We start from the raw sequence: 24,788 nt of genomic DNA, 5'->3' as shown, positions 1-24,788 counted from the left end.
ACCTATATATATGTATATAATATTTTTAAAAAACAGGTAAGTCTTAATATGACTGAAAGGGGCAGTGGGATTTTTGGACCGTTATGTCGCCGTCTAGTGGACAGAAATGGTAATTTTAGCCTACGACTAACGCAGGAGAGTACAAATGTTTTCAAAAATAAATGATGATGAAAAGGTTGATGTGGAGTGGCTCACGGATGAGGTCATCAACTTGAAGGTGAATTAGATGAAATGAGCAAAATCCACTTATAAAATATGTCCATGCTATATTAACAATATAATATTTATTGCATTTTCCCGACAGGTAGAGAAGGTCAAGGCACTTTGCTAAACGTATGATGTGGACGACAAATTATCCAAGCTGGATCTAGTAGTCATGAGACTATCTGAGAAAATATCTGCGTCAAGTAAGTGAAATAATATAGAATATTGATGATATGACATATCTATCAATCTTCTATCCATCTGTTATTAAATATTAACCCACGCTTGACCGATGTGCACAAACGTGTGTTTGTAGGTCATTTGGCAAATCGACAAGCGAGTAAATATTGAGTGTCTGACTTGCAATGCGCATAAAATGCGAGGTGACGTACATGCTGATGTCATTGCAGGAATTCAGGGCTAAAGGTCAGGGATGTTCTGGTGGCTTTTTTTTTTAGGCCATCCATTTTGTGTATTGACCTCCTTTCAGGCATTGTTTTCGATATTTTATTAAGAAGAATTAAAAATACTCTGAAATATTCAAAAATACAGCAATATTACATATAGCATATTTAGCAACTTAGCTACTAAGCTCTTGCAGGTGCCTCAAAGCATCATGGGAAGTGTCACCTGAACACGTTCAAATGACCATTTCCTGTTCTTGTCGGCTCCGCCTGGCAATTTTTTTTTAAATAATTGTAGTTAGCACCAAGTCTTTACACAGGAAGAGGTCAGCCTGTGCTTTCTGTTTCGGAAAGTCTTTTTTTTTTAAGCAGTTGGCTCACGCGGCCTTTTTGCTGTGCAGGCCCAGTGCGCTGTTGACTAGGTAGGGAATGATGCTGACAGTCGCCACGGGCACGGTGGCGCTTTTGCAGAAGGAGAGCAGGTAGAAGAGGGCGGCAGTGTGCGTGGGGGGCTTGAAGGAGTCAAAGAGGTGCAGCAGTAGCAGGGAGCCGACAATACAACCGGCCCTGGACACGGAACTGCTGCTACTGCGCTTGGTTTCGGTGTACAGCGGCGAGTGCAGGCCCAAGCCCAGGCCGAAGAGCGTGCCCATGTTGCGCAAGAGGCTGGCGAACGGGGTGCTGTCTAGGTGGACCCACTCGGGTCTGGAGCACCATTTCTGGGCCTTCTCCAGCGTCCACAAGAGGTCTACGCCCACAAGTCTGAGAAGTAGGTAGAAGCCAACGGCGAAGGAGGTCAGGAAAAGTGTTGTGTAGAAGTATTTCTTCATGCTGGCGCTGTAGATCCACTGTGTTCTGTTGAAGGCCTCCGCCACAATCATACCTGGATGGAGAGACCAAGTGAGGTTGAGTGAAGGTGAAGAAGAGGAATTTGTATGATTCATTCATGACTTGCGCCATACCTGAGATGACTCCAGCAATGACCTGGTGGGGGAAGTGGGCGGCGATGAAGACCCTAGACAGACAGACGCACACTTGGACTCCCCAGAAGATGGTCCAAAGGATGACCTTCAGGTAGCTGCCACAAAAGAACATCAGGATCATGTTAGTAAAGGATGCTTTAGGAACGCCATCACTGTTGACTTATCGGGACAACTTCAGCTGCCTGGATGTCAAACGGTTTGATACCCAAAGAGTCAATGATCAACCACGTGTTGGGACAAAAGGTTCAGTGATAAGCGCAGGCTAGAAAACTGTAAACAAAATGTAGAGTTTAGGATTCACCTATTGTTGGAGGACTTCCTGCCACCGTGTTTCTTCTTACGAGCCGTGATGGCGAGGATGGACGTCACCAATGTGTAGTAGACGTCTGCCGCTCCCATAGCATGACCCGAGGGGCTTCCTGGATAGCCAAAAGGAAAGTTAGTTTGTATGGCGACCCTCGTACCAAGTCCCAGTTTGGAGTTTTTTGTACCTGGTCCGGTCTCACAGGTCATAGGGTACTGCTGAATCTCAGGGCGAAGGCTGTTGGTGTAATACGGTGTCTCGTGGACCCACCAGTAGGGCCTCTCCCCAAACAGAATCCTGAAAACGGAAACATGGACTTAGTCATTCAAATTCTCTTTAATGGGATTCTTCCCACCTTACCATTTGAACACCAAGTTGAGCCAGTCCCCGATGACAGCCACCCAGATGAGCTTGATGCCCACCGAAGGCCGCAAGTGGAACCAGAGTGGGAAGAAGATGAAGAAAGTGTTCCTGAGGTCTGCTGCCCATGACACCCAAAGGAACAAGCCTTGAGCATCTTGGTAGTTGGTCTGCAGGTAGCGGGTGCTGCTCACCCCAAAGCCCTGCATAGCGTCCATGATGGCGTGAAGCATCGTTGCAGACGACGAGTCACTCTTGAGTGTCGCCGGCGGTGACACAGCTGCTTGTTTTTATAGCCGGGGGAGACCACCACCTAGACGCATGCTCATGTTGATCTTTGGACCTTGCACATGTGTAATAAAACACTGTGAGTCGGGAGAGTCTGGCAGCGCTGGCACACAAACACTGAGTTGGGGGGGGGGGGGGACCAGCGACGTCAAAGACAAACTGCAAATTTACCAGAAGTGGCACAATTAACGTTTGTCTCGGAAATGACCCACTGTGAGTTATTTGGACTGTATATTGTTTGACATTTGACCTCGTATTCTCCCTCCTTCCTCAAGAACCTACCAGTTATGTAATTGTCTTTTGATGAGCTGGAGAAAATATCTTACTGCTCTCGATGTTGTCTACTTGTAGATTGCATAAGGCCATCAATGATTGCATGATGATAAAGTCCGATAAAACGGATACTGCTGATTGGTAACTCGGAAATAAGTGATAGAAAGGACATCCTCAGGTCAGAAGGACAACATCAGCATCATCCGCACAAGAAGGATAAGCAAAGAAACTTGGCGTCAGTCACTAAGCGGAGAAAATGTTTTCTAGGAACTCCGTGTGTGTCGGCCATAGAGTTCTAGAATTATGGATTCCAGCAGAGGAGGTCTAGGGGGGGAGTGCACGGAGTTAAGGAACCTATCTGGACTGTTCAAAAGGCAAACAAGCCTGTTAGCCTTGAGTAAAGTCCAATGGGGATCTCACACACACAAACCTAATAGAGGCGACGGAGCTGCACGGTGTCCTGATTGACCACTGAAAAGAAGACCCTAGAGAACAAACGTTTCGGGGAAAAGTCTGGTGTTATGGATCTGCTACACAGCTGGGGGGTCGAGCTGGTACTGCACCTGCAGACCAAATACGGCGGTTACAAAGGCCTTTTTAGTTTTGCTTCCACTGTGGCTGACCTGCACACGACCTTCTTCTTTTTCTTCCCTATCTGGTTCCATCTGCGGCGGGACATGGCCATCCGGCTCATCTGGGTGGCTGTCATCGGTGATTGGATCAACCTGGTCCTTAAATGGTAATGCTCAGATAAGAAGTTGAGTAAGAATTGTTTGGAGTTCAAATTTGTTTCTATGACAGGGTTCTTTTTGGAGAGAGACCATATTGGTGGGTTCATGAGACCGACTTCTATGGGGCAAAAGGGGCCCCTTTGCTGCAACAGTTCCCGATTACATGTGAAACTGGACCAGGTAGGCCTTCTCATTGTGATCTGGTGAACCTCATTCATGATTGTATCACGTTTGACTCGCTTCCAAAGTTCAGTCCTACTCAAGTCAATACAATTGCAGGAAGTCCTTCTGGTCACGCAATGGGTGCCGCGGGGGTCTGGTATGTCATGGTGACGGCCATACTCAACATTGCGGCAAAGAAACGATGTCTACCGTCTCTGTACAAGTGAGTTACGACAATATGGTCGTTGGCTTGTCAGATGTCGGCTGTTGGTACTCCCCCTGTCCTTTCTGGCAGATTCCTGCGTTTGGTTCTATGGGTTGTCATGGGTCTGGTGGTGCTGGTAGTTTGCATGTCCAGGGTCTACATGGCAGCCCACTTCCCGCACCAAGTCCTCGCCGGGCTGGTCACAGGTTAGTCGGCCGTATTGGTATAATTCGGAAGAGTCTGAAAGTGTCTTGTAATTCGTCAGGCATTATGGTGGCCGAGGTCATGTCAAAGGTGAAATGGATCTACAGTGCCAGGTTCAGGACGTACGCCGTCACCACCCTCTTCTTGACCTTCTTTGCCGTGGGCTTCTACCTGCTGCTTAAAGCTCTTGGTGTGGACCTTCTGTGGACCATAGAGAAGGCCCAAAGGTGGTGCACCAGGGCTGAATGGGTGCACATGGACAGCACGCCGTTCGCCAGCCTCCTACGAAACATGGGCAGCCTTTTGGGTCTTGGACTGGGCCTGCACTGGCTGCCTCCGCTCGGCACCTCGGGTGCTTTCAAGACGGGGTGCGTTGTCGTCTCTCTAGGGCTGCTTGGGGTTTTGGACTCATGGACATTTTCCTCTGAGAACCTTGTGGCTTTCTACTGCTTGTCCTTCGGTAAGAGCGCGGTTGCACTTTTAATACCGACCGCGTTGGGCCCTCGGGCGCTCCGCTGGATCATCACAAAAGGTGCAAGCAGTAAAAACTTGTGATCAGTGGGATTGATTTTTGTGTTGATTACGCACATGGGACCTTTTAGCTAATGCTAGTGTGTTAGCATGGAAAATGTAGTCCAGTTTTGTTGTTTTGCTAAGAGTTATTGTCTTGTGTACACATGCCGGATGCTTCAAAATAGTTTGGATTTAAAGTACAAGCTAGCCATTAGCTAATTGGCTATATGCTAAGCGCTTCATTATAGTTAATCTCAAATGGTCAGGGGCGTGCAGAGGGAGGGACCAATGGGGCGGCGGGACTAACGGGGTGGCGGGATCGATGACCCCCGGAGCTTAATGGTCAAAAATATAAATACCAGCGGTCAAGTTAGCGACACGCTAAGCGATTGTCTTTGCTGTTTCATTTGTTTCCTATCTTAAACTTCCTTTTGTTTTGATTCTTTTAAGTGTATAGAACAACTCAAATGTCAGTGTCCTAGTTCTATTTTTGCTCCCCATCTTTTTTTAGCTTGCCAGTCACTGTTTGGATTAAAAAAAAAAAAAAAAGTCATTAGCTTACTAATGAGAGCTACCCGTAATAGCACATTGTTTTTTTTCCACGGGACACTTTGCACTGATACTGATTAATTGTGCACATTAAACATTAACCCAAGCATGCGTCGCTCACTCGGCCGGCCAACATAGTGACACTGCCTCCACCATACGGCCACGTGGGGTCATGAAGCACAGAGTGTCTTAAATGACATGTCCATCGCATTAAGAAGTCAATTAAATGTCAGATTCATCATTTTATGGTCAATTCCTATTTAAGTTATTAATCCGTTTGTGACTCATTCATTTGAAATCTGCAGTCCGCTAACTAATTACAATTAAAGTAGCAAAGTTTATTAAGGTACATGTTGCTACATGTTGGACAAGGTTCGAGGAGAGCATCACGTGTATGACGTAATAACCTTGTGACATTCCGCCGCAGGCGAATCCCGATCCTTTTTTGCGGGCGTCTTATCTGCGAGCCGTGTCGTAATAGTCACGTCAACATATACCGCAATGAAAGAAAGGCGGCAAAGAATGACCAGCGAGCGTTGGCAAGGTTGCACAACAGCAAGTTGTTTTTGCCAAGCGTGCGTATGGCTTGTTTTCACACGTTATCTTATCTCAGGGGGAAAACAACATGTATTAAATGTGTCCGATATTAACTAAGAGCTCTCTGAAAAAAAAATCCATATTCTTACTTTATCAATTGACATCGTCACAAGTGCGTGGCTAAGAGCTGATGAAGAAAGTCCGAGTCGAATTATCCCAATAAATTGATTATTCACCACAGCATAGTATAAGAAAAGCAAGAATCTTACAAGAAATGTGTTTTTAGAAAAAAATTATTTTATTGAGGGAAAATGGTGTCATGTGATGAGAACAATTATTTTCAGGGTGTTAACTTAATGTTCTTTTGAGTCCTTTAACTTGTCTACGCCACACTGGCGCCTACAGGCCAAAGCCTGTACTGCAACGTGAAGCAGATGGAAATAAAATCCCACATTACTTAAAAAAAAAAAAAATCAATAAGATCAATATTTTAACGAGGTGATTTTTTTCGTGAACCTAAAAGCTGACTGCACGACACAATATTCCTCGTTAGCCACTGTTCAGACAGAACAAAAGTTGCTCTGGAACCTTCATGTAAGCGCTACAAATCAAACCACTCCAACGTTCTCAAATTAAAAAAAAGGTGCACTCGTGTGGAGAATGCGACTTCCCGAGCATTTGAGCTCGTTAAACCTGGGGGGGGGGGGGGAAGTCTCTTACATTAAAAAAAAAAAGGTGTGGCGTCCATCTGCATGTACGGGCTTTGCTTGATTGTATTGAAATGACGGAAGGTGCGTGCTTGCACTTTGGCAGCGCTCAGTACAAAGCTTCAGCGTTACTGCTCCGAGGCCTCTTGATCTTCTCGATATTCTTCAGAATCATGTCGTGTAACGCCACCTGCAAAACAAACGGGGCGTGAGCATCCTAAAATAGCCAACCCATACCGAGAAGACGTACGTATTGATTTCGAAGCTCCGACACGATGATCTTCAGACTGATGTATTCCTTCTCGTCGATCTCGGTTACCGTACGCCGATAGTCCTCCTGGAAAACAATAATGAGCATATTTCTTATTATTATTGCGCTCGTCTGAGCTAAAATTACTTTCGCTGATTTACAAATAGACTCACCACATGAGGATATTTTGCTATTTTGGAAACCAGCTTCGCTCGAGTGATGTAGTATCTGCAACGAGATGAGACAAAAGTGTTAAGTTAAGGTTGCTAATAGAATTCGGTAGTGACTGGAACGACCTGGATATCTGGTCGAGGTAAGAGGCCGCCTCGCCTTCCACCGTCCTCAGCTCGGCCACAGTCTCCTCCTGGATCGACACCCCAAAGTTGTTGCCGTCTTCTATCCTTGGAATGAGCAGCTGCACCCACATTTTGACCTGCGTGGGACGAGAATGTGAAGCTGACTGACCCCTCAAGCACCTGCCGTTTCCTTTTCATTGACACTCACCGTGTTGCATTTTTCGATGAGCGTTCGGATCTCCGGTTTGACTTTTTCAATGAGATCCACCAGGTTGCCGTTGCTCTTCATCATTCCGCCTGGCATGACGAAGACCTTGGTGCCGGTCACTGAATGGGAGAAGAGGAATTAAGTGGCGGGACATTTTTCTCCACACAAGCCGGTCGCCGTGTGGAACTCACCCTTGTCCTCGACGTCTCCGTCATCCAGCTTTCTCTTTTTGGCATTTTGCTAAAACGACACGGATGTGAGAAAAGTCAACAACATGTTCGGCACTGGTGATGACGTCACGGTTTATTGGAGGCTCACCGAATCGAGTCCATCGTGGAGGTTGGAGAGCAGGATGGGGTCGGGCACTGTAAGGTTGATGTCTGAGTGGATCTCCTTCAGCTCGACAATGTTTATGATTGGCTCCTGCACGCAAAACAAAAAGAAAAGCCAGTCAGATGTCAAATCACAAGAAGAACCTGATGGCTTCCATGCCAGTGTTAGTTTGGATTTTTAAAAATGGATAAAAGTTGAATAATTACTGACCTTGAGGAATTGATCAAGCTCCAGTAACTTCTTGGGGAAAAAACTTGCAACTAGGTTTTCTGCCTAATGAAAAGAAAGAGGAATAAAATAAGTTTCTGCTGGTTGATGCCCTGGGGAATTCTCACTTACCTCTGCAGTGATACGTTCTCTGAATGCATCAACCTGAACACACAAAAAAGTCTTTTTTACTTATCTTATAGGACGCTAGAAAAGATGACCCATTCATGTCCCCTACGTCTGCTCCATTAGGCTAACCCGGTAGCTATCCAAGATGGCCTTTTTCTCTACATGCGTTCCGAAACATTAATTACACTTCCGACCCGGTGAGTGGCGTAAAAATCTCTAGATCACGTTATACGCTTTGCTGGTGAATTAATAGTAAATCCTTAAAAGCTTAGACGGCTGTGTTGGACTGAATGGAAAACAAGCCGGCTAGCATGGCCCGATCATTCACATCATGCTAGTTAAAATGAAGCTAACGCGCAATAGCAAACTTAAAGCTTCAGGTGGACTTTCTGCAGGCGAAATCGTACCTTAGTTTTGATTTCATTATCCACTTTGAGCAGTGAAGACATTTTATGCTGTCGGATAGGCGATGAGCGATCGTCCCAACAGCATTAAATGGACTTGGAGGGGGGGAAACGTGTGGCTTTACACCTTGCCAGCCACACTTGGTGAGCGTATTGATGACGACATTAAAACGCGACAATCCTAAAGGGGGGGGGAGTTGTTGCAAGTGCGCATGCGCTTAATACGTCACTGTATTTTTCTCTACGCAGCTGACGATGTAAACAAGAGAAGACAGTCGAGCGCAACAGGGAAATCGAGCTCACCGGCGACAACTCGAATCCAAAGACACTTTTTCGGGGGGTGGGCTCGCGATCGGCCCGAGATGGGGCTCCCTGTTACTATAAAAGTCAATTTTAGAGGGAACGTCAAGAGATTCCTAGCAGGCGACCTGGACAAACTGGAGTGGAGCTCGGTGGAAACCTGGGTGAGCTGCTAGCCGAGCGTGTTGGCGCAGTTCGGGGAGAACTAGGCCCAGACGTGGCCTACCCTCGAAAGTGGCCGCATTGCGCCGCGCAATGTTTTAATCGGACACTTTTCTAAAAAGTAGTCATTGTACGGGAAACGCAAGCGAGATTTTAAGTTGTAACAAAGCTGCAAAGGTCGAGTTTTGCATGGGAGCAGCTAACGGATGGTGATCAAATATGTCTGCTTTCATTCCAGATTAAAGCGTCATTCGGAATTAACCACTTTCAAGTCAAGTACTTTGATGAGGACAGCGAAGAGGTAATCATATTTAAGGCCGATTTGACACGTGATTGTCTTTTTAAATGATTTCCTCAAATGTCTTACTCTTTATTTCTTTAGATTTGCATCAACAGTCAAGGTGAGAAATACTTGTTTCTTCCTCCAGAGCTGATCCATGTTGTTTAGGAAAATGAAATAGAGGATGCAACGTGATGTATTATTTTGCCTTTCAAATTACTTGACTAAGAATGCTGTTGTTGTTATTTCAGACGAGTACGAGGAAGCCATCAAGGTACTGCTGATTTTACTGATTCTATTGTTATTACTGTATTGTTATAATGATCTGATAGAAAATTGAAAAGTAGTAGAACAGACAAGAATGATGTTGTCATGGCATCACTGAAATATGTCATTCTTTTATGATCTCTAGCTTAAGGGCGGGTCGAATGTTTGATTTTATTAAGTTGAAATGATCTGCCACGTGTTTTTATAAATGTATTTTTTGAAAATCCAGATTAGACCATGACTAAAATCTGCGATTTATTTTTGTCTGTTGATGTTCGTTGCTAAGCATGATAAAGTTCATTCTTTGTTTTTTTAAGACAAGCTCTATTGTTTACCGTGCGTCACCGTGACTCATGCGCTTGTTTACGAGCAGAGTGCCGAGAAGCAAGGCAACCACCTCATCATGAACGTCTACAAGATGAAGGGACAGGCCTGCGGTGGACCTCTGAAGACCGAGGTCAAGGAGTTGAAGGGGGACCTCCGACCGGCACCCCCTTACCCGTCGCGTGTCAAGACAGTGGAGAAGGGCACGCAGGTCACCCCGGAGCGAGAAGCTGTAAGGAACCGGATTTTCACGTATGAGTCATAGGTCACCTAGTCAATGAATGACGTTTGTGACATTGCAAAACTGTAAACATTAGGACAGGAAAATGAGCTATCGTAATTCATGATAACACTAAAACAAATTTGAACCAACAAAAAGTTATTAATGTCCACGTCTTCAACACTGTCCAGCTTTGGTGTCAATGACAGCTTTGTTAACAACAATGCCGACCAGTTTTTCCACTTTGAGAGCCTGTTGCGTGAGTGCATTTTGCTGAATAGTCACGAGGTGTCGACCGTCTTGGCTGAAGTTCGCTTTGGTCCTCAGGTGACTGCCAAGGACAACAAGGGCTCCAAAGCAGAAGATGAGCCTCCTCCCATGTGGTTCAGATCTTACATGGAGAAGGTAAAGGTGGTCCTCACGTTATATTTACCGTTCCCCTTTCACCCTGGCGCTAATGTCCTCGCTCCACAGTTTAAAGATGAAGTGGTGAAGGAAGTGGTTGAGCGCATGTGCAGCGACTTCTCCGGCCAGTGTTGTACGCACAAGTCTCCCGCACCGCCGCCACCGCCTCTTGAGGTCAGCGGGCCCAGTTGCGCTCCAGTCATGGGGCCCAGGCCAGGACCCCCCGCCACCACCGAGGGGCCCAAGCCGGGCCCGTCCACCTCCAGCGGGTCTCTTGGCTACACCCCAAACTGCAGCAGCTGCAACAAGCTCACCTTCGAAGGAGCCTACAAGTGCAGGTAGGAAGCGAAACCTCTGCACCACATCACTTCTCTGCTCATGTTGCCTTCTTATTTTTCCTACCAGTGTTTGCCCATCCTGCATCCTGTGCGAGATGTGTCGCCACAGCCACGACCCCAGCCACAATCTCGTGAGAACCAAGACACCCCTGTCCATCCCCGAGCATGGAATGTCAGGAGAATTGAGGTAAGCCGCGACCATTGTTATTTAATTTTTTTTTTTAACAGATTAACAAAGGTCTGCCTGATCACACAGGTTCCCAAGGCGAGGAGACAGAACGGTGCGCAAGGCTGAGCGACAGCGCCTCAAAGCGGAAAGGAGGCAGCTGCGAGCCGAAGTGAAGGAAATCAAGAAGAAACTCAGATTGGAGAAGCGGGGCCTGCAGTGGAGCGGACCTTCCACCTCGGGCCGAGCCGCCGCCGCCCTGACTAACATGGCCTCCGCCTCCACCCAGGCCCCCGCCCCGCCACCCCTGCCCGCTGCATCAGACACAGCCTCAGGTCCCGCCCCTGCCCCGGTCCCCGACCCCCAGGCCTCCAGTCCAGAGTAAGCGCCGCCTGGGAGGGGCGTCCAACAAGTGCTGGGTACCTCAAATCCAGCATGGATGCAAAAAGTCTTTTTTTTTCTCCCCCCACGAAAATGCCACCTTTGTAATCTAGTCCGTATGAGTGTGTCGCTGGCTGCTCTGCGCTGGTGGGGAATTGTCGGAACTACCTCGGTGTGAAAACTGCTGCTGCTGCTGCTGCTGCTTCATAGATTTTCTAAGAGAAATGCTTTTGACCTGCCCGCACTCAAATCTGGGCCCCTGGCGTTTTTTTTTTTTTTTTTTTTTTAAACGGTAGACAACAAAAAAGATGAGTGAGAACGCAGGGCTGTTTTCAACAATGCTCTGTACACTTGAAACTAGGGGACCCGGGGCCTCGCACGCCTCCTTGCTGCCCACTATGGCCGCCTTGTTTCTGGATGAAAATCTGCCGGACGGCACCCGTCTGGAGCCCGGCACCAAGTTCATCAAATACTGGAAGATGAAGAACTCGGGAACTATCAGCTGGACCCCGGAGACCAAGGTACCCCTCGCTTTCCATCTGCCCATCCAGAGGACAGCCTTCATTCTTTGACCTACTTTTTCCACTTTGAGCTCCTTTTCTCCTCTTAACATTTTCTTGATCATCTAATCTCCTCACAAAAATTCGATTTCGGGTGAGATTTCAGGATGAACTGCTCCAGTTTTATACTGCGGAGTCTGTCTTGGGGCATTTTGGGGCTATGCTAAAGGTGGGAGGTGTCTAGTTTGAGTTGCGTATATTTTGACATCTCGCACCTCTTTGTGCACGTCCTGTTATTCTGTGTGTCCCATATGTGTATATATGCGCGCGCGTGTGTGTGCCCAGCTGGTGTTCATGTGGGGTAACCTCGGCCTGGTATCGGAGGAGAGGAGGTCGGTGCCCGTCCCCCTGTTGCTGCCGGGCCAAGTGGGCGTGGTCAGCGTGACCTTTGTGGCGCCTGTGATGGAGGGCACATACACCTCCCACTGGCGCCTGGCGCACCGCGGCCACCAGTTTGGGCCGCGCGTGTGGTGCAGCATCGTGGTGGAGCCCGGCAACGGCCTCAAGGCGCTTCAGCATCACCGGAAACGGCTGGTGAGTCATTCTGTTTTCTAAAACACCCGTAGTGTCACTAACGTTGCCAATTGTGCTTTTACAGAAGGAGCAGCTGAAGCCGGGGACGAAGGATGAGGAGGTCCGGTCCAAGGAGGGTTTGTGCGTGGACATTAGCCACAACGGCTTTTTCCTGCCTTACGTGGACCTACTGACCGCTCAGGTGTGCACTTCACACTGCGCGCACACACACACACAATGACAGATTCAATATGAACCCCCTCCTTTCAGGATCTTTTGTCCTTTGAGTTGATGGATATCAATATCGTGCAGGAGTTGGAGAAGGTTCCTAACAACACTCCCGTGGGTAAGAGCAGCAGAAACTGGATTTTCCCCCATCACTGATCTAAACTTCATCTTCGGTGTGTTTTGAATTTGATTTTCTTCCCCGCTTAGATCTGACGCCTTGCATCTCCCCTCTGCCTCATGATGCACCAGTGCTGGAGAAGGCGCCCACTGCACAGATTAAAGACGACACACAAGTCCAAAAAAATTTTGGTAAGCACCTAAAAGGGTCAATTTGGCGCTGTTGGTGTACATATTTAGGAAGGATGTTTGTTTCTTCAGGAGGAAAACCTAAGCACCCGAGGGAGCACCCATGGGAGGCGGCGGCCCAGGACGAAGAGCACGAGGAGGAGATCAGCGGTGCTCAGTTCCTGTGCGAGACGGTCATGCGCTCCCTCGCGCTGGAGGAGGCCCCCGACCACCGGCCGCTGCGCAGGAGCCAGCAACAAGCTGGCCGCCAAACACACGGTGAGGAAGCTGCGTTAGCTACTTGACGACAGAAAAGAAGACAAAGTGTTTGATTTTTTTTTTTTTTCTTTCTTCAGTTTCTTTCCTCTCACGTGGTCCACATTTCGGTCTTGAGAAGGAGCCGTCGCCTGAGAACGGCGAGCAAGAAGGGCTGACAACACCGCCAGGTTGGCACAACAACTTTCCGTCCCCAAAACGCATCACCTGTCACAATCTGTGTCATCACGTGACGAGTATTTTCTGTTCTTCACAAAAAGCTGAGCTGGAACAGCAAAACGACGACGAGGATGATGAAGATGAAGATGAAAATGAGAAGGATGACAAAGTGGATGACTGGGATGAGGTAACCGCCATGTTTCACCGCCAAAGTGCCTTCAGAATAAAAATTGGCGCACAACAGTTTTATTCATCATCGGACCTTCCTCAGGTGAGCAGCCAGACGTCATCCTCCTCCTCCTGCGACGACTTCATCATCGTCCTCCCCGACTGCTTCGACATGAGTCGTCCGCTGGGGGAGTCCATGTACAGCTCGGCCATGTCGCAGCCCGACGCCGTCGTCACCGCCACGCTAGCCAGCCCCGAACCCTCGCGAGAGGAAGACTACGCCTCAGACGAGGGCGAGGACTCGCCGCCGCCGGGAGAGGAAGGCGAGGAGCGGATGGAGGATGACAAGAACGTGGCGTGCGACGCTCCACCGTCGCCCGCCCTCGTCATCCACAGCAGCGTCAACCAAATGCTGTGCGCCTCGCAGACCCTGGACGCCGCCACGCTCACCCCGGAAGTGGTGCCCCCGCCCCCGGCCATCTACTCACCCAGGTGAGGCGTGCTTCCTCAACGCAATCTAGATATTGCTTAATATCTCAAGTTTTTGGTTTTTTTGCCTTTTCAGGTCGGAGGCTTTGTACCTCGCAGAGGACGCTTGTCACACAGTCGATGAGTCGCACACGCCGAGGGTCCACGCCAACGGTGAGAGACAAAGGGCCGTTTGAGTGAAAAGGAAATAATACGCCTCTGGTGATTTGCCGCGTCGGCAGAAAAGGCCCTTTATCTAACACAAGCGTGTTGTTGTTCTTCTTGTTCCTTATTTTTTGCAGTTTCATCAGGTCTGTCCAGATCTGCTGGATCAGCATCCAGCGCCTTTGAGACATACAACCCCAGACCCGGCAACGCGCTGCAGCCGAGGTGAATCTACCTTCACTTTGCTCCTCTTCATCTTCATGACGTTTCATTATCACGGCTAACTTGCGTTATTGCAGGGGTCAAGGAGGTCTCACCGAGGGCCTGGTCAAGGGGGCTCTCTCAGTGGCCGCATCTGCATACAAGGCTCTGTTTACTGGACCCAACTGTCCCATCCAGGTATATCACGTGGTCCTTCAACTTGCAGAGAGCAATATCTTTTCCCAAATTGATCCAATCTGTTAACATGTCCTGTGGCTCTACAGCGAGGCGTGGACCCGGCGGCCCGCCAGGACCCCTCCCTCATGGCCATGCTTTTGGAGATGGGCTTCCGAGACCGCCGTCTCAACCAGCGTCTTCTGCGCAAGCACGGCTACAACCTGCTGCACACTGTTAACGAGCTGGTGCAGAGGGCCGAGGACGCGCCGCCCGCACGCGCCGTCCAGGCACCCCACTGACAAAAAGGCGCTCCATGATGTCTTTTTTTTTGCCTCCCCCCCCCACACTTCTTTTTATTCCTCTTCGATAATATGTCGAAACGTATTTAGAGGGTGAGCAGAGTATCGTTTTCATTTGGACCAAGCGTGCTAGTGAAGAGCTGCTTGTAGATGATTCCGATTGGTGGTTAGCTTTATACGTGGGACGGAAATTGAAGTCTTAGTGTTTTTCTACGGACGTCTTCTTTTTTTGATGGGGCTCGTGCTAGTATCCCTTTTCCATTGGATGGTACCAATTTCTGCTTCGACAGGGTTCCAAATACCGATTTGAGCTTAATTCATCTCTTTGGATCAAATTTGCCTCCTCTGCTGAAGCGGGCTGGTACCGCTCGGTGGAAAAGCGATGCGAGTGCGAACAAACGCTTGAATGTTGGTAGAAAAAGTGCAAATAGCAACGCAACCCTTTTCTCCGTATAACCGTAGTCCACTTTGCCTAAACAATGCAATCTTTTTGTATCCAAGTACTGTTCTCTTTTAGACGTTGACGTGTGGAATGTATACAAAGAATATATACCGAAATCTATATTACCGCGGGAGTTTCGAGTGGTGTTTTCCGGTGGTCCGCTTGACGCCTTCTTCCCGCGCTTTCACCAAAACCTAGCGAAGCTCGTATTAGCAACCTGAGATGTCTCTGCAAACAACACATTCCTCAAGCTCCAGTGATACCAACACCTTTTATTATAGCTATCTTTATTATTGCCTTTTTCCCCCCCTCATATAAGCTTCATCACAATTATTAGAGTTGCTTGTTCTGCGCTGTGTGGTTTTGAAGCGGATTCCTATTCCTTTATTGGAGTGAGTGTGGTTTTGAGGTATCGTGCTGTCCGTGTTGTGCTGACTGTCAAGTTCCGCTTGTCACATGTTTCGCAAACACTTTCACAACCCTTCTGCTGTAGATCCCCAAATAAACAATTTGCACATGAATTGTATCTCACTGGTGTGTTTTGGGATTTATTGTTTTATTTTTGAAAATATTACTTAAACAGGGCTGCAAAATGACCATGCTGAGAAATTTAACTGAATTGAATGGAAATGAAGCTTCATCTGAGTCATCACTGTAGAGATGTAGTACACACTTTCTGCCGTTAGATGGCAGTGTAGATCTACACACGAAGAAGGCGGAAGTGCTCCTGCCACGTTTAATTTGTTTATAGCAAGAATGACACAACACGAAGGACAACACGAGATAAGAGTTTAAACCTCGAAGGAAAGTACTTGAGATTTTGTCGCTTAAAAGGTTGTTGTTTTTTGGAAGTTGCGGGTCTCGAAGTAGCTTGGAAAGAGAATGATATCTGCAGTTTGAAACGGAAGACTTCGCTGAATTTTGGTGAGTAGTTTTGACCCCCTCGATAAACACATTTCACTCCAGATAAGCTTCAAAAATGTTACAAAGCTACACCAAGCCTCTCATGTCGTTTGATTGCAAACGATCGGTGACATTTTCATTGCAAGCACAGGTCGAAGTGGTGCATTTGCACAAAAAACAGCCGAGTCATGCAGTGAAATTTGCTAGTATTCAGAAATATATATTTTTAAAGATTAATACCAGTGTGTATTGTATAGTCTATTTTATTTTATTAACGCAAAATCATTTGTACAAAGCTGCAAACGTTTAACAAAACTAAACGTGTACGGGGTGGTGAGAAGACGCCCACAATTAATAGGAATGACGCAAACGAATTAATACGAATAATTTAATTTCCTGTTCAAGCGGTAATATATTTAGGACAGTATAATGCGTTCTAACAAATTTAGAAAAAAAAACGTCACAGAAACGAGATCGGGTAATGGCGGAGCGATAGCGAGTGTTCAGAAAAGTGACGTATTTATTTGAGAGTCTAATTAAAGTAGTTCCCGTTGCTCATAAACATAAATAAATATTTCCGAAAGCTCAGCTAAGTTTTTTTATTCACAAACAAAATTTATCCAGATTTCTCGGTTTTGTGCCTATTCTATTGGAATTTAAATATAATGTGACATTTTTATACAATTAATAATTTGACATTTTTGTGGCAGAATGAATATCTTCGTTAATGGGTTTATAAAAATGTATTCAATGTGTCACCACCGTGGACTATGACATGTCACAAAGGTCTTTTTATTGGTTCTGTATGGTACATAAAATAGTCCACTTGCATTTTTATTTCCATATATAAGGAGAAAAAAAAAAGTCAGTAACCACTACTTTTGTTTTTGAAGGGTTTGAGTGACCCAGACAGGTGTCATGGTTCTGAGCAAGGGCACAAGCGGAAGTGGGGAGTCAACTCCGGACGGGGAGACCGAGTCTGAAACGTTGAAGGCGATGAAACATTTCCCACGGTACGGCTCCATCGTGGGCGATACCTGCCCCACCTGTCGGGGCACTGGACGAATTCCAAGAGGTTTGTTTCATGCTTAAAAATGAGTAAATGATGGAAATAGTAAAAAAAAATGTTGCAGAAATGTTAAGCCACCTTAAAATTGTTTTGAATTGTGAAAATATTATTTCCGTTCTGATAAGTGTCAATGTGGATGGTCGTTTTCAGGTCATCAAGACCAACTGGTTGCCGTAATCCCGTGCAATGACAAAAGACTCGAACCCAGACGCACGTAAGAGCAACCCAACACAAACGTGACTATTATATTATCACTCGTATGGTTAATATTGCCGTTCCACCGCAGGAAGCTGTACGTGTGCGTGTCCATGGCGCTGTGTCTCTTCCTCAGCTGCCTCATCCTCTTCTTTCTCTTCCCCCGGAGCATCACGCTGACCCCCGTCTCGGTGCTGTCCGTCATGGTCTACTTCACTCCGAACACAGTGCAAATGGAAGTCACGGTGAGTCACGTCTCAAATGACATCATCGTATATGCAACGACCCCAAAATAAACACCAACTTCCACTTTGCCAACACTTGTGTGTTATAGAAAACTAAAATGCCAAATCATATCCCTTAGATCAAAACAGTGGATTCATAAAATGAACGATTGGTGGCTTTTTGCCTTTTACTGTATTACATTCACATGACAGACTCCTGTAAAAGGGGACAAAGGTCAAAGTTCCCCTCTAAGACTTTTCCATGACGGCCTTATTTTACATCCTTCAGAATCTCATCAGAGTCATCAACGACAACTTTGTTCCAGTCCAAATCATGGCGCTGGATGTCCAGGGTCTGATCTCCCGCGTGGTGGTGGGCAAAATCAAGCTGTCCAACATGACGGCCATCCCATCACGCTCGGACAAATCGGTAAAATATATATATATATTTTTTAAAAAGTCAAAATGTGTTTTTATTTCTATTTTAACTTTTGTTTTTCCCCCCACTTTGACAGTACACATATAAAATTGACCTGCCGGTCACCGATAAAGGCCTCAGGTGAGCGAACATTGAGATCTAGTGGTCTAACGTGGAGGTGATGTAACACAGTCAATGTCTTCCAGTACTTATTGCCAGTCCACCATCATCAAGATCCACACCTTATTCCTGGAGCTGCAGTAAGTCTCAAGGCCACACGAGGGCGCTCGTACGGCACCAGCTTTAATTAACTCCGCTTTTGTTCCCAGGATGACCATGAACATCTCATACTTGTCCCACACCGAGCAGCTTTCCCTGGAGACCTTTGAGTACATCGACTGCGGCACCAACTCCACCATGCCGCATCCTGTCAGATAAACATGAGCTTTTTTTTTTTGTCTTTGTATTTCATGATCAGTTTTCATGGGAGAACTCAGGAGTATAGTTAGGTGTCCGGTGTGCTGTGTGGATTAGATGAGCAGTAAACACACACACACACCCTGCTTTGCTGTGACCAAAGATGCACCTTTGTGACACTTGAATGCAAGATTAATCTAAAGAAAATATTTTTGCACCTTTTTTTTTAAATGTGCCAAGTCATTTTCAGTTTTGACACCTTGAAGGGAATAAAACTAATCCAAGTTTGTGTATGGAAATTGAAATGTCCAGTATTTAGATGACTAACAGTATTTATGATCATTATTTTGATTGTGTTCACGTGTAACTGTTCAATGTGCTGTTTTAGTCACTGAATAAATTTAAATATTGAAATATATCAAACACTCGTTTTTTTTTCCATTTTATTTACTGTTTGTATTGATAATTTTTTGTTTTTAATTTTTCAGGATCTTTTTCCCCCTAACTGTGACTACTATACAAACTCAAGCGTTGCCAATGTTTATATTTGATGCAAAGATTTTCATTAATGGCACTATGAAGACAGTCAAAAAGAGCCCAATTTTATTTAATCTCCTTATTGAGAAGTTAGCCGTTTGTAGCTGAAGTATTTGACCATTTTCAGGTTGTCTAATCGGAATTGCATTGAAACAATGATAAAGGTGCCTAAATATGATAGAAGCTCATTAACAACAACTTCTATATAACTTTTTTTGTATTACGAAAACGTATTTTGAGCTGTACCGAATAACCGTACACTTTATTAGGTACAATTCTTTCACACTTGGATCAGGGAGAGGACTCGTGTGCAGAGTGCCAACAAAAGGTGTTTATTCTCACAGGCTGAAGACAGCACAAAAAACAAAAAGCAGGCAGTACTACAGCATAAAAATATCAACAAGAGGTAATCATAGAGGATAAAGATATTATGTATCCTAATAACACTGATTTTCATGTTTTTATTTCTAAAATAACAATATGATAGTACACCAGACACAAATCCAAATAAAAACGGCGACATAAATATTTGTTTTGGATACGCGAAAATCTTCGCTGACTGCATTTCTCATACTGACCAGGAGACGGCGACAGAGCAATCTATACGCAGAGAAAATTATTGGCACATTTCTGTCACATAAAGAGAGATAATAATAGGATATGATATAATATTGAAAATCAAAATTAATATCAGAGTTGTGCTTTGACGGCCTTATTAAAAAATAAACTCATGAAACACGTCTGGACAAAAATAATGGTACCCCGATAAAGATTGACGTCGCTACGTTGCCATGGAAACTCCATCCAGCCAAATGTTCCTTGAAAATTTGTGCAATCATTGGATTGGAAGGATTATTGTCAGAGTCAGAGTCAGCTTTATTGTGTTACATATCCAAGGATATAAGATACATTAGTAAATATGAATCTTACACAGTCATATTTTCTCATTGCATTGTATTTTTTTCCTTTTTATTTGTATTTTTTCCGTTTTAATATTTTTACTTCACTATGATGAAAGCATAATTGATGTTTTACACAGACGTTCAATAAAAAAATAAAAAAAACAAGTGTCGCTCAGTGATTTCGTCACTTCCGCTTTTGATGCGGCATACGACGTCACTCTTCGTGCCCACTCCCTATGTAATTGGGCGGGAAGCATGAAGGGTAAGATGGCGCACCAGTTCACTACAATTTTTATTTTTTAACTTGTAATGTGCTTTTGTTTCTTAAAAGTACAACACGGACAAACATAGATATGAACATATACGCTACGCTTGTGTTACGGTGTTCAAGACCAGAAAAACTAATGAGGAAACTTGTTTTTTTAAAGATGGACGTCGCCGTCCAATATGGTGAAAGTTAGTTATTTTTGCTACAAACATGTCGACGTAGATTTTCTACGTGTACTCCGGTTTCCTCCCACGTTCCAAAAACTCCAAATTGTCTAATTGTGAATATGAGTGATGAATGAATGAATTCCAAGCACCTGTACTGAATATCAAAATGGTGGATATATCGTATGGAATTTTGAAATACAATATTCGAGGATGAAGGATTTTTATTGCCTCCTTTTGTGGCTTGTGTCGAAGGTATATAACTGGTAATTAAAATAATCCGTGTGATTACAGATATTCATGTGTTGCATGGCTGAAGAAAAAGCCAAAACTGAGTTTGTCTTCACAAAGGACCATGATGAGGAGAGTCCAAGAAAATTTCCACTGCCTGTCAGGAACTTTAAAGATCTTGTCATACTGCCATGTCATCACAGCATCTGTCCGAAATGTCTGAAGCAGTGGTCGGAGGGAAAATGAAATGGAGTGTGTCCAGTCTGTAGAAGAAGATGCTACTCCATGGATTGACTTCCCAACTTGGCACTGAGGAATGGACATCTGCAGCTTACATGAAGAGAAACTGAGGCTCGTCTGTTTAGCCCATCGGGGCTCTGTGCGCCTCATCAGCTGAGATGCAAAGATCCACACTGGCCACGTCTGTCCCCTTGAAGTTCTGCAATATCTCAGAGACAATCCAGTAAGAACTTGAGGAAGCAAAGAAAAAAAAATGGGACATTACACGAACATTAGAGATTGCTGCAGTGAACAAGAAGCGTACATCAAGGTGTAGAGAGAGCGTGTTGAAAGGAAAATTAGGAAGAAGTATGAGGAGCTTCATCACTTTCTGCAGGTTGAGGAGGAAGTCAAGTTGTCTGCTGTGAAGGGAGGAAAAGTGGAAGAAAAGTCAGATTCTCAAGGAAAAGATTGAAGCTCTCAACAGAGAAATGGTCGCCCTCTCACATTTCCTTGATGAAGAACTTCCAGACTGCAATGAGCAGAATCCAATTGGTGCCTGACGAGCCCGAATGGCCCTCAAGAGCTCTGCCGATTAAAGCCAAACAACCTCAAGTTCATCATGGTGGAACGAATGAAAGAGATGGTCACCTACATTCAGCACGATTCTGGACCGAAACACGACCAGACCAGCACTTGGTCCAGCCGATGATCTGACCAGTGCGAATCGGAGAGCAACCTCCAAAGATCCCAAAGAGGACATACATCTGGGATGTTGAGGTGAGAGACAAACATGAACATATTTTCATCTTTGTTTGATCATATTATCGGCAGACAGTGCTGCCCCAAATATTGCCTATATTCATATTTTTTGTCGTTTCTTCACTTCTGTATTTTTAATTATCTAACATAAAGATCAGACAAAAAACAAAGAGGAAAATGCAGTTTTTAAATGTAAGTTTGAGTGATATATGTTTTAGAAAAAATATTTTGTAATTTTGCGTGATATAATTCCCCTTTTAGTTACGCATTCTTGTGTACACATTTAATTCTGTCAAGTTTATTGTTGTGTGCAATGGTTACCACTAGGTGTCACTAATTGTCCATCCAAAATAACGACTTGGTTTGTACCGAATGAAAAAGTATCAGTGTCATCGAATACCGATTAGATGAAACAAATTTGCATGGAGTTTAGGATTGCATGAAAAACTTTAGCAATTGTGTCCCCACAAAGTGTCCTATGACGCATTTAAACGAGATAAATGCCAGAAAAGACGCCACAAAGCGCGCATTCGTGAGTTCTCTGATGTGGCGTGACGTCACCACGGCTCTTGAGTGGACTGCGTTCGTGGCGGCGGCGGCGGCCGAGAAGTGAGCGACTCAGTGTTGCTCGTGGACCACCGCGGCAGGGCAATCCAGCCGTGTTTTGATGACTAAGTGCAACATGGATGCGTTTGAAGACATTTATGTCCTTGCGCACGTCGGCAAGTCATACTTATGCCTGGCGCTGCGTTCTCGGGCTTGAGGAAGAGAGAGACCTCGTTCAAGGTACGTACTGAACGCTAAATGTTTATTGCTTAATGTTAATGTTTTTAGCCATGTAACAATTGTATGCCTGTTTGCATTGATTTAATTTTAAACCCTAACCCAGACTGCCATTAAAACCTGAATAGACGTTTATTACTTACGTGGATGCATAACTCAGTTTTTGTAGCGCTGTCAACGTTTTGAATAAATGCGTATAAACAAGCAGTAGAGAGGTTTTGATGGAAATCAGGATGTCAACAACCGGATTAAAGCATCATTGCCATCTGCATGCATGGATGCATTCAGTCCAGTGCTGCAGTGAAATTAACGTGTGAGGTTGAACATCCTTTTAAGAAGATTAGTTTTGGTAAATGAGACACCGGACGCCTCAATTAACTTGCTTTTGACTCTCGCAAAGGAGTATTGTATTATCTGCTAGTCCCTCATGTCACTAGCATGCATAAACAAAGCTGCATAAATTGTTCTTAAATGATCATTTTTGGACTAATTTGAGAATTGCTCTAATGTGATGCATTCACTGTCATATCTCTTGTGTTTATTTGTGGACCTTTTAAGCACTTTCTATCTTTATTTTTCGCTAAGGTTGGTGATCCCATCTGACATGCAGACCTTGTAAAAAAAGCACAAGGGGATCAAACTAGGAATCCTCACGGAAGCCACGGAGTTATGGGTAACTTCCTGAGTGACATGCCGCCTCCCGGCTCCTTACTGCCTGGCTTCAAGTGCCTCCATGTTGTAGTGATCGGGCTGGACTCAGCTGGAAAGACCTCTCTGCTGTATCGGCTGAAGCTGAAGGAGTTTGTGGAAACCATCCCCACAAAAGGCTTCAACACAGAGAAGGTGAAGGTATCGGTGGGTGGTTCCCGAGCCGTCACCTTCCACGTGTGGGACGTGGGCGGCCAGGAGAAGCTGCGGCCGCTGTGGAAGTCTTATACAAGGCGCACCGACGGCCTGGTGTTTGTGGTGGATGCCGCCGAAGCCGAGCGCATGGAGGAGGCCAAAGTGGAGCTCCACAAGATCAGCCGCAGCTCGGAGAACCAGGGTGTGCCCGTCCTGATCCTGGCCAACAAGCAGGACCTGGACACGGCGCTATCCGTAGGCCAGGTGGAGAAGTTGCTGGGCGTGCAGGAATTGAGCGCTGGAACGTTACGCCACGTGCATAGCTGCAGCGCAGTGGACGGCCGTGGCGTGCAGCAGGGCCTGGAGAAACTTTACGACATGATTCTCAGGAAGAGGAAGGTGGTCAAGCACAGCAGGGGGAGGAAGAGATGAAAAGCATGGAGTATGGATGAGGAAGATCACGGCATTGACTGGTGGCAGCAAGAAGCACAGTTCCACTCGCTGAAGAAGATTAATTACAGTCATAGGAAAGAGCTGCAATCACAACCCAATTTAATATCAACTAATGTCAAACTCAATTTGCAACATAGCCCTTAAAAATGGTGTGGTGTAGTCTCTTCCACGAACAATCCTGGCAAATTTTGGCTCCACCCCGACATGCAAAGGTCAGAAAGAACATCTGTGATGCGTCATAACATATTTGCATGACACCATTTACTACTTTCCTATTATCCAGGGCTTTGACCCTATCCTAAGGCATCTTTCCATGACAAACATAAAACTTTCTCTGGAAGTCATGTAAAGGCAACTTTTTTACAATAGGTTCCAAAATAAATAAGTGAATAGGCGCTTTTATGGCATTGGTCTTCCCTAAGTAGTTTTTCTCCAGTAGTTTTCTTTTATTTTTATTTAACAAAACTAATAAACCTACAAAGCTAGATGAGTACGTCTGTATTCCTCTGGCAGCATGATGACTGAGGAGGATACGAGATAATTGTTAACATATTTCCAATCTGCCAGACCAAATGTATTCAATTTTGAGCCGCAATAAGTAATTGATAACCTAGCTCACAAAAAAGTCACCTCTTTTGATAAGCTCGTTAATATTATCTGGTCTCCTTGGCTAGTAAACTTTTAGTGACATTTTTATAGACTTCACCAAGTGAGTCATGTAGAAAATGTTTTTAACCATCTTGCTGTTTGTTCTGCAATGTACTCTTTTTAGCGCCCGTTTGTGGTCATGCGATCAGAATGCTACGACAAAGGGAACCTAGAATCTGTTTGTTTTTGTAACCCTGGTGAATGAATAAATCAAAGCACCACACTTGAGACATTGTCATCTTTTGTGCAAGTGCATATGCCAATGCGGTGATGGATCCTTTAATCAATACCGAAACCAATCCAACACGGCTGGTGTAAAGACAAAACATTTTTAAGGTGTGGAAGCATCGGGTACATTGACATAATTTCTAATTTAATTCAATTTGCTTTGTCACAAGTGCGTTATGCAACAAAGCCTAATAGCAGCAGTGCATTGTTAAGCCGTGTATTTTTGTGTGTCTGTATTCTTGCAGTGGGTAATGACTTCCAATTCGTCCTTGGCAATTTTGCACTTGGACTTGTGTGACCCCCCCTGTCCAAACTACCTGCCTCTGCAAGCTCATTAAAAAAACAAAAGTTTCTCAAGGATGTCTTTAGCACAATCGTCCCTACAGAGCATCTGGCCCGCTGACTTCATTAGCATTGTAAGATAGCAGCAGCAGACGACAGATACTGTGGAAGTGTCAATCAGCCCAGAACACACTGTGACTCTGGACT

At 45.3% G+C, this 24,788-nt stretch overlaps 6 protein-coding genes across 7 annotated transcripts; 4 read left to right on the top strand and 2 right to left on the bottom strand.

Moving 5' to 3' along the window:
• Positions 1-697: 697 nt before the first annotated feature.
• Positions 698-2,510, bottom strand: g6pc1a.2 (glucose-6-phosphatase catalytic subunit 1a, tandem duplicate 2). Its single transcript, XM_061265083.1, has 5 exons — positions 2,256-2,510; positions 2,083-2,192; positions 1,893-2,010; positions 1,571-1,686; positions 698-1,491 (listed from the first exon to the last, which is right to left on the bottom strand). The coding sequence occupies exons 1-5, from the start codon at positions 2,486-2,488 to the stop codon at positions 986-988; spliced, it is 1,083 nt and encodes a 360-aa protein (XP_061121067.1). The 5' UTR covers positions 2,489-2,510; the 3' UTR covers positions 698-985.
• Positions 2,511-2,701: 191 nt separating this feature from the next.
• g6pc1a.1 (glucose-6-phosphatase catalytic subunit 1a, tandem duplicate 1) lies at positions 2,702-5,356 on the top strand. The gene is made up of 5 exons (XM_061264348.1): positions 2,702-3,555; positions 3,618-3,727; positions 3,827-3,932; positions 4,005-4,120; positions 4,180-5,356. Exons 1-5 carry the CDS (start codon positions 3,338-3,340, stop codon positions 4,671-4,673), a joined length of 1,044 nt encoding a protein of 347 aa, XP_061120332.1. The 5' UTR covers positions 2,702-3,337; the 3' UTR covers positions 4,674-5,356.
• Positions 5,357-5,994: 638 nt separating this feature from the next.
• Positions 5,995-8,420, bottom strand: psme3 (proteasome activator subunit 3). The gene is made up of 10 exons (XM_061264898.1): positions 8,255-8,420; positions 7,851-7,883; positions 7,722-7,784; positions 7,497-7,601; positions 7,370-7,418; positions 7,179-7,297; positions 6,971-7,107; positions 6,848-6,902; positions 6,675-6,761; positions 5,995-6,614 (listed from the first exon to the last, which is right to left on the bottom strand). Exons 1-10 carry the CDS (start codon positions 8,294-8,296, stop codon positions 6,534-6,536), a joined length of 771 nt encoding a protein of 256 aa, XP_061120882.1. The 5' UTR covers positions 8,297-8,420; the 3' UTR covers positions 5,995-6,533.
• A 53-nt stretch (positions 8,421-8,473) lies between these two features.
• Positions 8,474-15,556, top strand: nbr1a (NBR1 autophagy cargo receptor a). 2 transcript variants are annotated; one of them, XM_061264063.1, is made up of 22 exons: positions 8,474-8,715; positions 8,952-9,014; positions 9,096-9,114; positions 9,245-9,267; positions 9,634-9,816; positions 10,132-10,209; positions 10,279-10,547; positions 10,615-10,734; positions 10,804-11,094; positions 11,456-11,615; positions 11,940-12,188; positions 12,253-12,369; positions 12,438-12,513; positions 12,603-12,704; positions 12,774-12,959; positions 13,037-13,126; positions 13,217-13,302; positions 13,387-13,775; positions 13,849-13,925; positions 14,054-14,141; positions 14,224-14,315; positions 14,402-15,556. In XM_061264063.1, exons 1-22 carry the CDS (start codon positions 8,614-8,616, stop codon positions 14,530-14,532), a joined length of 2,991 nt encoding a protein of 996 aa, XP_061120047.1. In that variant the 5' UTR covers positions 8,474-8,613; the 3' UTR covers positions 14,533-15,556. The 2 variants fall into 2 exon arrangements, with proteins under 2 accessions (XP_061120047.1, XP_061120046.1); XM_061264062.1 differs by having other exon boundaries at positions 8,475-8,715; positions 14,216-14,315.
• Positions 15,557-15,726: 170 nt separating this feature from the next.
• On the top strand, positions 15,727-18,684 carry tmem106a (transmembrane protein 106A). The gene is made up of 8 exons (XM_061264064.1): positions 15,727-15,959; positions 16,832-17,013; positions 17,158-17,221; positions 17,294-17,447; positions 17,716-17,856; positions 17,942-17,985; positions 18,051-18,104; positions 18,174-18,684. The coding sequence occupies exons 2-8, from the start codon at positions 16,857-16,859 to the stop codon at positions 18,280-18,282; spliced, it is 723 nt and encodes a 240-aa protein (XP_061120048.1). The 5' UTR covers positions 15,727-15,959; positions 16,832-16,856; the 3' UTR covers positions 18,283-18,684.
• Positions 18,685-21,491: 2,807 nt separating this feature from the next.
• On the top strand, positions 21,492-24,299 carry arl4d (ADP-ribosylation factor-like 4D). Its single transcript, XM_061264859.1, has 2 exons — positions 21,492-22,130; positions 22,713-24,299. The coding sequence occupies exon 2, from the start codon at positions 22,797-22,799 to the stop codon at positions 23,400-23,402; it is 606 nt and encodes a 201-aa protein (XP_061120843.1). The 5' UTR covers positions 21,492-22,130; positions 22,713-22,796; the 3' UTR covers positions 23,403-24,299.
• Positions 24,300-24,788: the final 489 nt, after the last annotated feature.

The sequence above is a fragment of the Syngnathus typhle genome, linkage group LG18, assembly GCF_033458585.1.
Source record: "Syngnathus typhle isolate RoL2023-S1 ecotype Sweden linkage group LG18, RoL_Styp_1.0, whole genome shotgun sequence".
Lineage (NCBI taxonomy): Eukaryota > Metazoa > Chordata > Actinopteri > Syngnathiformes > Syngnathidae > Syngnathus > Syngnathus typhle.
Note: the sequence above shows the minus strand (reverse complement) of the source record. Positions and strands in the feature narration are given on the sequence as shown.

What these genes read in the sequence shown, in the direction of transcription:
- g6pc1a.2 (XM_061265083.1), bottom strand. Translation starts at nt 2,488, where the DNA reads ATGCTTCACGCCATCATGGACGCTATGCAGGGCTTTGGGGTGAGCAGC. An exon ending in CTCAACTTGGTGTTCAAATG is followed by an intron (nt 2,193 to 2,255) that starts GTAAGGTGGGAA and finishes TTCCGTTTTCAG; the next exon opens with GATTCTGTTTGGGGAGAGGC. An exon ending in AGGAAGTCCTCCAACAATAG is followed by an intron (nt 1,687 to 1,892) that starts GTGAATCCTAAA and finishes CTTTTGTGGCAG; the next exon opens with CTACCTGAAGGTCATCCTTT.
- g6pc1a.1 (XM_061264348.1), top strand. Translation starts at nt 3,338, where the DNA reads ATGGATCTGCTACACAGCTGGGGGGTCGAGCTGGTACTGCACCTGCAG. An exon ending in ATCAACCTGGTCCTTAAATG is followed by an intron (nt 3,556 to 3,617) that starts GTAATGCTCAGA and finishes TTTCTATGACAG; the next exon opens with GGTTCTTTTTGGAGAGAGAC. An exon ending in TACATGTGAAACTGGACCAG is followed by an intron (nt 3,728 to 3,826) that starts GTAGGCCTTCTC and finishes ATACAATTGCAG; the next exon opens with GAAGTCCTTCTGGTCACGCA.
- psme3 (XM_061264898.1), bottom strand. Translation starts at nt 8,296, where the DNA reads ATGTCTTCACTGCTCAAAGTGGATAATGAAATCAAAACTAAG. An exon ending in TCATCGAAAAATGCAACACG is followed by an intron (nt 7,108 to 7,178) that starts GTGAGTGTCAAT and finishes CGTCCCACGCAG; the next exon opens with GTCAAAATGTGGGTGCAGCT. An exon ending in CGGAGCTTCGAAATCAATAC is followed by an intron (nt 6,615 to 6,674) that starts GTACGTCTTCTC and finishes TTTGTTTTGCAG; the next exon opens with GTGGCGTTACACGACATGAT.
- nbr1a (XM_061264062.1), top strand. Translation starts at nt 8,614, where the DNA reads ATGGGGCTCCCTGTTACTATAAAAGTCAATTTTAGAGGGAACGTCAAG. An exon ending in TCAGATCTTACATGGAGAAG is followed by an intron (nt 10,210 to 10,278) that starts GTAAAGGTGGTC and finishes CTCGCTCCACAG; the next exon opens with TTTAAAGATGAAGTGGTGAA. An exon ending in GGCAACGCGCTGCAGCCGAG is followed by an intron (nt 14,142 to 14,215) that starts GTGAATCTACCT and finishes GCGTTATTGCAG; the next exon opens with GGGTCAAGGAGGTCTCACCG.
- tmem106a (XM_061264064.1), top strand. Translation starts at nt 16,857, where the DNA reads ATGGTTCTGAGCAAGGGCACAAGCGGAAGTGGGGAGTCAACTCCGGAC. An exon ending in CACTGGACGAATTCCAAGAG is followed by an intron (nt 17,014 to 17,157) that starts GTTTGTTTCATG and finishes GGTCGTTTTCAG; the next exon opens with GTCATCAAGACCAACTGGTT. An exon ending in ACCTTATTCCTGGAGCTGCA is followed by an intron (nt 18,105 to 18,173) that starts GTAAGTCTCAAG and finishes TTTTGTTCCCAG; the next exon opens with GATGACCATGAACATCTCAT.
- arl4d (XM_061264859.1), top strand. Translation starts at nt 22,797, where the DNA reads ATGGGTAACTTCCTGAGTGACATGCCGCCTCCCGGCTCCTTACTGCCT.